The sequence below is a fragment of the Vombatus ursinus genome, unplaced genomic scaffold, assembly GCF_900497805.2.
Source record: "Vombatus ursinus unplaced genomic scaffold, bare-nosed wombat genome assembly UNPS02014932.1, whole genome shotgun sequence".
Lineage (NCBI taxonomy): Eukaryota > Metazoa > Chordata > Mammalia > Diprotodontia > Vombatidae > Vombatus > Vombatus ursinus.
The window spans coordinates 15,886,590-15,895,788 of NW_020954710.1; the positions used below are offsets into that span (position 1 = coordinate 15,886,590).

At 47.2% G+C, this 9,199-nt stretch overlaps 1 protein-coding gene across 1 annotated transcript in view; it reads right to left on the reverse strand.

Moving 5' to 3' along the window:
- Positions 1–9,199, reverse strand: part of LOC114029538 (PR domain zinc finger protein 16-like) — a 113,591-nt gene that overhangs the window by 45,837 nt on the left and 58,555 nt on the right. The window contains exons 5-6 of the mRNA XM_027844026.1: positions 8,086–8,233; positions 5,244–5,397 (exon numbers count right to left, since the gene is read on the reverse strand). Of these exons, the coding sequence (XP_027699827.1) occupies positions 5,244–5,397; positions 8,086–8,233 (302 nt within the window). The remainder of the gene's footprint in view (positions 1–5,243; positions 5,398–8,085; positions 8,234–9,199) is intronic.

Here is a 9,199-nt window from a genome sequence, read left to right on the forward strand (position 1 = left end):
AGAGAGAGAGACACACACACACACACACAGAGAGACAGAGAGAGAGAAGAGGGTGTGTGAGAGAGAGAGAGGAAGATGATGGAGAGACAGAGAGAGAGACAGAGAGAGAGAGACAGAGAGAGAGAGACAGAGAGAGACAGAGAGACAGAGAGAGAGACAGAGAGAGAGACAGAGAGAGAGACAGAGAGAGAGAGAGAGGGAGGTGAAACCACTGGAACATGTTCTTGAAAAATCATGGCTCCATCATCCCCATAGAACTGGAGATCCAATATGGAGAACAAATATGCCAGGCTTGAAGCTGTGTTATGCCCCACCTTTTGTTTGAATTGTAGTTGTTGATATTATTGGTGATGAGATTGGACTAGATACAATGGATTTTTTTTTCACTTTCTAATAGTTTATTTTCCCAAATGTTCCTATTCTCCTATTTCTCCCTTTAATGTCTGAATATGAAAGAGCAGTGACAGGAAGGAGAGTCACACCCTACCTCCCTCTTTTATCTCTTTCCTCTCTCTTTTCCTCCCACCTTCCTTTGGTACCTCTCCTTTTCTTCCTCTTTCCCTTTCTTTCTTTCTTTCTTTCTTTCTTTCTTTCTTTTATCTTCCTTCCTTCCTTCCTTCCTTCCTTCCTTCCTTCCTTCCTTCCTTCCTTCCTCTCAAAGTCTGGGGAGCTAAACACTTTGCTTATTGGTGACAGAGGGAAAACAGACTGAGTAGAGCTGGTAAAGGAAGTTAGTAGGAAATAGAAGAGGTCATAGGAGTCAGAGGGGAAGGCTGGTAGGGGATGGGGTAGGGGAGTTGATAGCTAAAAAGCATCTGATGAGAAATATTAAGTATAGACCCCGAGGCCCTAAGTGAATCAGGAAAGTCACCCCAGGCACATTGAGCCACTTCAGGACCCAAGCATGACTCTGCCTGCTCTTTCAACAGGAAAAGTCAGCATCAGATAGAATGTAAAGACATCAGGACAAAGTAGCTGAGACCAGATTTTATCTTTCTGTTCTTTTCCCACTGGCATGTGAAATGAACCTGTCTACAAGCATATTTTATTTTCCTTTTCCTCTTATTTTCCTGAAATGGGGAAGGGTGTTAAAATACATACATATATATATATATATATATATATATATACTTGGCTCTCTTTCTCTCTCCTCCTTTCCACTTACATTCCTTCTTTCATATTTCTTCTCTCTCCTCATTCCCTCTCTCATTCCTTATGTTCCTTACTCGCTTTCTTAAATGTTTTCTCCCATTTTCACTCACTCATTCCCTTCTCCTTTTTCTCTTTCTCACATTCTTTCTCAGACTCATTTCCCCCTCACTTTTTCTTTCTCATTCTCATTTCCTCTGATTCTTTCTTTCTAATTCTCTGTCATGGATGGTCACTCTCCATATTCTCTTTCTTTCTCATGCTATCTCTTATTCTCATTACTTTTTCATCCTGTCTCTCATTTTCATAGACATTCTCTCTCTCTCTGTGTCTCTGTCTCTGTCTCTCTCTCTCCTGCTAACAGTGAGTTGCCCCTCCACAGGGATAGTTCTATAAATATGCCTCAGATCAGCCCTTGCTTTTAGCGAGGAACGAGGCCAGACCTTCTACTTCAATAAGTAATTGGCCAAATGTGCACTGACACTCTGGCTGTGCACACTTGCAGGTCTACACTTAGCCGTCAGTGTTTCATTAGAGATTTGCAATCCTTAGCTCTGAAAAAGAGGCTTGGAGCCGAATTCGGTGCCTGGGGCCAAAAGCCTTAAGAGGGGGCCTAGCATTTGGTGCCTCCAGTCCTGCCTGGGCAGAGGCGTGTTTGTGCCTTCCCTTCCCACATCCCAAGGCATATTTTCTCATACAAGCGAGGCTTAGTTAGGCGTGTGGGCATGAAGGAAACTGAAGGCCCTGGGAGAGGCCCCCAGGGGCCTTGTGGTCCTTCCAAAGACAACTCTTTAAAGAGGGCGAAGTCCTAGAGGTTTGAGATGAATACTGGGAAAGAACAGGGTTGTATCCAGTCAGCCCAACACAGACGTCAAGTTTGCTTTAGGGTGGCGACTTGCTTCCAGGAAGCCCCATCTGTGGGAAGCAGGAGGGATGGCAGATGCCCTGAGGGTCTGGACGTATTCCTCCCAAGTTAGGCTCTCAGAGGCCCCAGGTTTCCATCCAGCCCAACCTTCCTGCGACAGATTCCCTCACTGTGTTTCTTTATCGGGCATCACTGCCTGATCGTGTCTTCTGCCCAGAGATGCACATTTGGGCTGCTGTTTCCTCTTCCAAGGATCTCCTACTCTCAGCCTTTTGCAAAAGGGGAGGAGGTTCCACATTCATTGAGGGCTCCACCACAAAGGTTGGCAGATTTCTTTTACTTGCTTGTAACTTAAATGATCCCCACCCTCTGTTCTCATTTTAAAAACAGCAACAAACTGAGATGAAAAACCACTCCCACCTATGGCCTTCCCCATCCCCCTCCCTTACAAGCACACGTGTGTCCGTGTCCACAAAGGCCCATACGGCCTTGCACAAATACATACATTCTCCACATCCTTTCATCCTCTGGAAATCCTGCTCAGGTAACTGTAGTTGCCGGAGTTTGTGTGCTCCACACAGACATGGAAGGAACAGACCCTTTCAGTGGAGAGAGTGGAGCTCTGTGACTCTCTCCGTGTATGTATTCGTGTTTTTAAATGTGGCATGTCACCGAGTGCCATAACAGAGTGGCTTCATACGAAGGCTTGCAAGTTGGATGGGACGTCTCTCTCTTAAAGACACTGCGTCAAGGTGGATTACTGCCTACCAAAGACTCTATCCTTTTCAGAAGAGTTCCACACTTTGGATTTATTTTATAGTTGTTTGTATATTTTTCTTTCCAAGGGGTGGGGGCAAATATTACCCTCCCCCTTTCTTAAACCTTCCTCTAACTCCTTTGGCCTGGGCTGGAGGATGCTATAGAGTGGTTTGGAAGATACATAAAGGTTTATTCTACATGTCTAATCTAATCTTCCACAACTGCGTCTCCCTAGCTGGATGAAATTTGTATAAACACAGCTAGGCCAACTTGGGGGTTTTCTCATTAGCTTGATCCCCTTAGCAAGAAGCCAAGGTCAAATGGCGTACAAGTGGGTAGCAGGCCAAGGAGCTGGGAAGGGGGACAGGACACAGGCTCCTCAGCCTAGGTTTTCTCCTCTGTTCCCTTCTCTTCCCCCCACCCCCCTCAATCCATCAGGGTGTTTTTTCAGTGCTAGGAAAATAGTGGGCCTCGGGTGCTCTTGGGAAGCCAGAGATTCTGAGACTTAACGTTAATATAATCTGAACAGGACTGGGCAGGGAAGGAGGGGAGAGCCAGAAAAGTAGTCACTTTTGAATGTCATGTATGATCTCGTTTTGGGGGATTGCTTAGAAAACTCTGTGTTGCTAACTCAGACTCACACAGATACCCTTCCCTGTTCCAACTCCCCCTTTCCCACTTAAAAACAATCAGCTTTCCTTTTAAAAGTCACAGATCTCTCCTAAGACAGTCCACTTGCCCCCCCACACCAGACATCCCCCTTTCCTCCTCTTCCATGTCACCATCCCCCCACCCCCACCCTTGCTCTGCCTTGGGCATCTATCCCAGAGGAAATAGACTCTCCCAGCTGGGGACTATGGCTCATTGAGAACCAATGCCTTTCCCAAGGTCTATGAGGGAGTCTGTCAGTGGACTTTGTTTATTTTCTTACCTATGTCCTGCCCAGGAGAAGGCTTGGCTGATAGTTTAAAAAACAAAACTGTAGGCCAGAAATGTGTTGATGCTTATATGCAAACCTGATTTAAGCCCTGGGCTAGTTGGGAAGTAGGGTAGTCTTGGAAGCGTTGAGGAGAGGACCAGGGGCCAAATACACAATGTGCCTTCTCCCTTCTGCCCCTAGTGATGTCAGGGGATAGTGGACACCCCAGGGCAACTGGGATGTAGGAGAAATGTCAGTATGTAGCTTGGGGAAGTAGGGATGGGGAGACCAACACCCTTTGCCTTGATGATGGCAGGTTGACCCACTGGAAAGTACTTAGCACGATGCCTGGCACACAGTAGGTGCCTAATAAATGTTTGTTGATTGCATTGTCTAACAGGTCTCTTCTTCCATCCACCTGTTGCTTTCCAGATCCCCCTGCCTACCCAGCCAACATGATTGTAGGACAAGACACCCCCACAGGCCCCGAGTCATTCTACCCTGGCAAGTTCCAATGATTGCACATAGTAGGTGCAGTTAACACAGTTAACAAGTGTTTGTGGAATGAATGAATGAGTGAGTGAAATCATTTTTAAACCAATTGCCAGAAAAACAGAACTCAATGAGTTTCACCTAATGTAAGAATGAAAAAAGTGTAGGAAGCAGACTCTCTCTAGGTCCCCCTCAGAACCTGGGCACCTAAGGCAGAGGGCACCTCCCAGGGGAACTAGGGGTCCCAAATTCTACTGTCTCTCAACTTTGTTCTCAGCTGCCATCACAGGATGGCTCCATTCACCATCTGTACATCTCCTTGGCCACCACTCCCGTGGGTATGTGTGTGTGTGTGCACGCGCACATGTGTGCATATTCAGTTCCCCTATTGGAACCTATGCTCTCTAAGGGCAGAGACTCATTTTACTTTTCTACTTGCATTTAACATTTAAGCGTTTGGCACATAGTAAGCACTTAATAAATGCTTTTTCATTCATTCGTTCATTCATTCATTCATTCATACATGAAGGGTCCTGATCCTTTTTGGAGTTCTATTTGTGGGGAGAGCCTAGCAGGAGAGGAACCAGGGCTCAGAGAACTGCTTACTAGATGTAGGAGAACCGAACCTCCCAGGAGTCATTATTGAAGTATAAAGCCTCAGGGAGAAAAAGCAAAGGAGTGTGGGTGGGGGCAAGAGAAGAGGAGGAGGGGGGATGGGAGAGGAAGAGAGGATAGGGCACGGTGGCACCACAAGGCTTCTGGGAGATGGGGCTTTTAACTTGTCAGAAAACTCAGAAATTGCTATGAATGTTTTCTGAAAAAACAGGGATCCTGCAAAGGAGAAGGGGGGAAGGGGAGCTGGGGAAGAAAGAGGCAGCGAGCAGGGGGGTGTTGCTGGGGAATTTCATCTTGTTCTCTGACCTCCACAATTTATGCCCTGGCTCACTTGGGAGACAGAGCAGGAGCCGGAGCCTGATGGGAGCCCCGGCCAGGGAGCCTCTCAGTATGGATGCAATTACCCTGCTGGTTGGCCAGCCAGTCACCCCCATGACAACTTACATATGAAAGGTTTCACCGTGCTGTGGATATGCTTGTGCTGTTTGAGGCCAGATGAGGTGGCGAAGGTCTTCCCACAGTCTGGGCAGGCGTGAGCCCTGGCACCCACGTGCTGGGACCGGATGTGCCTCTGCAAGTTACTGGGGTCCGTAAAGACCTGGGGGAGGAAACTCTTTTAGTCTGGGGCCCCTGGAAGGTGGGTGTATTGAGGGACGGGGGAGCAAGGAGGTATTCTTGTTTACCCCATGAATGGGGGCACACCAATCTAGCAATCTGACTCGTACCATCCCTGCTCTGCCCTTCCTCTGTCCCCAGCTTGTGCTGAGGCCTAGTTTCAAAGGCCATGCGCTCCCAGAAATCCTATGAATCAGGAACTGCCAGGATTACTGTCCCTACTTTAACAAATGCGTAAACTGAGGCGGAGCGCTGTGCACAATATGTCTTGATGAATCAAATTGAATTAAGCGAATTGGCTTTGTTCAAATTTGAACCCAGATCTGAACTCACAAACTATGTTGCAAAGTCATCAATAAAAACTGGGTACAGATGGGGTATCTGAGAATCCATCAGCTTCTCTTCTCCCCTTCCCCCAGCCCCATTCCAACCTAATGACCCAATTTCCTGGGGAAGGAAACCCAAACTGGCAGGCCTACCCGCTCTCTGTGGGTGGACCAAGTGTGGTGAGCTCTGTGTTAGCCTGTCATAAAAAATCAAATAGCCCACTGTGATTTCCAGACAGATGGAGATTCTCCTGGCCCAAGCCTGCCATTCATAAGAGGCCTAAGGTCTAAAGTCTCTGGCTCAGTCTTCTCCAGGAGACAGGAAGACACAAGCCTAGATAAGAACTGGGTAACCCAGGAGGGACCATCAGGGCTTCTGACCCTGGGGATGCTAGAGCTCAGGGAAGACTGGGCCATTGGCACATGCTACCAACTAGGGGAATAGCAGAGTTAAGCTTGCACAGCCAACCAGGAGACCAAGTGAACTCAGAGAGAATTCAGCATCTCTCTCAAGACAGTAGCCATTAGCAGCCATTAATGGCCTCTAGTGGAAACCTAGACCATGGGGTTCAGAGGAAGCATCTCATTGTCCTCATAGCTCCTTCCATCATGGTGGCCTGGAATCTGACCTTTAAAAATCTACCCACCGTTTAAGGCCTAGCTCAGATGCCACCTCCCCATGAAGACTTCTCTGAATTTTTTTGGCACAGATTGATTGCCCCTGCCCTTCACAGGAAGGCTGTCACCTAGGAGGGGGGTTAGCTTTGTTCTGCTGGGCCTGGAGGGTCCAACAGGTAGGTGTTGCAGGGAGGCAGATTTTGACATCCTAACAATGAGAGCTGTGAATGAGTGGAAAGGGCTGCCTCTGGAGGTAGCGAGCTCCCCGCTTAGTTGGAGGCCTTCAGGCAAAGGCTGCATGACCCTTTGTGTGGAATGTGTAAATATTCTAGTTTCAGGGATGGCTTGGACTCGCTGGTCTCTGTCATCTCTTGTAACTCTGAAATTCTGGGAATCGGCAAATCCCAAACTGCCTTCTCACAGTCCTTTTCCTATCCTTTCAAGCCATTCCTTGGTGTATTATGCAGGTAAATGTTTAACAACCAGCTTGTCAGAATAAAATTATATACTCTTGAGTTTGATCTACATTATTAAAATTTTCTCCATCACTTTCTGAAGTCTAGTGAATTAACAAAGCAATAAATGAAGCCCTGCCTTCTAGCATTTGCTGATTTCCAAGATGAAAATCCTCACACTGAAAATTTAACAATCAGCTAGACTGAATGATCCCTGGTGGTCTAGTGGTTAGGTTTCAGAGGTCTCAAGGCTGTGGCCTGAGTTCAATTCCTGGTCAGGGAATATGGTTTGAGGCAGCGGACAGAGTGCCGGGCTTGGAGTCAGGAAAACCCATCTTCCTGAGCTCAAATCTGGCCTCAGACATTTACTAGCTATGTGACTCTGGGCAAGTCACTTCACCTTGTTTGCCTCAGTTTCCTCATCTGTAAAATGAACTGGAGAAGGAAATGGCAAACTGCTTTTGTATCTTTGCCAAGGAAACCCCGAATGGGGTCATGCAGAGTGAGACGTGACTGGGGCCTGGTTTGAGCCAGCCTCTGTATCAGTCTACGCATGTACGCGGGCATGGGGTGGGTTGCTGTCATTTCTCCTCACCTCCACCTCCTGGTTTCTCTGTCCTCTTTCAATACTCAACTCAAACATCCCCTTCTTTAAGAGGCCTTTCCGAGGCCCCCTACTACTAGTGCCTGAGATTACCGTCTATGCTACCTGTCTATCTCGTCTGTGTTCATGATGCACACGTTAGAATGTGAATCCTTTGAGCAATGGGCAAAAGGCCCATTTTGTCTTTGTCTCCTCGCAGCTTACATGGTCCATATTTACTAAAGGCTTGTTGATTGACTGACCTGATTCATTGGAGGGAACTTCCAAATGGATCCACTTGAATATAGGCCTAGGTCTATCTCCCACAGGGGCCTAGAGCTTACCTAGGGCTTATCAGGAGAGGGGTTTGGACTCAGCCCTCTATCAGCTATTCCCCAATGCTTCTTGGTTTGTGTTCAAAGAGTGGGTTCAATGAACACATACTGAATGTCACCACGGAACATCCTCCTTCCCTAACTCAGGAATAAGCTTCCCGATGGCAGGGACGATGTCTTATGTGTCACCTCATGTGCCTAGCCCTGGGTGGGGCCCAGAGCAGGTCCTTAATGGAGATTTGACTCCATTTCTTTCCACTGGGTAGATGGAAGGATGGTCACAAGGTGGGGTGACCCCCCAGCCTCTCCCAGCACCTCCCTGCCCCATTCTAAGCTGCCTCTCATCTGACTTACCTTCACACAGTTTTCACATTCAAACCGCTTGCCACTGTCGTGGGACATCTGGTGGCGAATCAGGTTGGACTTCCAGTTGAAGGCCTTGGGGCACTGGTCACACTTGTACTCCCGCTCCTCCGTGTGGATGATCATGTGTTGTTCTAAGCTGGGCATTGGAGAAAAGGGAGGGGTGGAGTAGAGGTCACCAATCTGGAGGTTCTCTCTTTGGGGAGAAGAACCACGGTGATCCTAAAGGTCACCGACTACCCAGTTCCAGCTCTTGCCAGGACTGACCAATCACACAGGGTGGGACGGGGAACACTGTTCTCAGGGGCGCCATCAAATCCAGATGGCTCCCCCGGGTCTGGAAGACCAGGCTGCCTTTAGAAGCACTGTCATAGCCCTGCCGTTCTCAGCAGATCATGTATTAGCAGCTTGAAGATTGGGGATGCTTTTGTTTTTGCCTTTGTAACCCCAATATCTGGTAGAGTCCCTGGCAAATAGCAGAAACTTTATAAAGGCTTACTGAATTGAATTGAATTAAATTGTACTGCAATGAGAAATTCACAGAATCACAGAATTTTAGAATTAGAAAGGCTACCTCAGTGGCCATTTCATCCAACCCACAGATCAGAGAGCATTTGCTGCCTGGTATCTTGGCAACTTCTTTCATTAGAAGGAAAGATGAGAGAGAATGGGTACCACAGACATCATTTACTCCAACTCCCTCATGTGACAGAGAAGGAAACTGAGACCAAGACAGGGGAAATGACCTGCCTGTGGTATCACAGGTATCACTAAGCTATGAAACTGAGTCTCATGTTTCTCAATATGGTGCTCTTAACAGTTTGTATTATCTATCTATGACCTTCCTTTCTTCCTTTCTTTCTTTTCTTTCCTTCCTTCCTTCCTTTCTCCTTTCCTCCTTTCCTCCTTTCTTTTTCTTTCTTTCTTTCTTTCTTTCCTTCCTTCCTTCTTTCTTTCCTTCCTTCCTCCCTCCTTTCCTTCCTTCTTTCCTCCCTCACTCTTTTCCTTCCTTCCTCCCTTCCTCTTTTCTTTCTTTCTTTCTGTCTTTCTTTCCTTCCTTCTTTCTTTCTTTCTTTCTTTCTTTCTTTCTTTCTTTCTTTCTTTC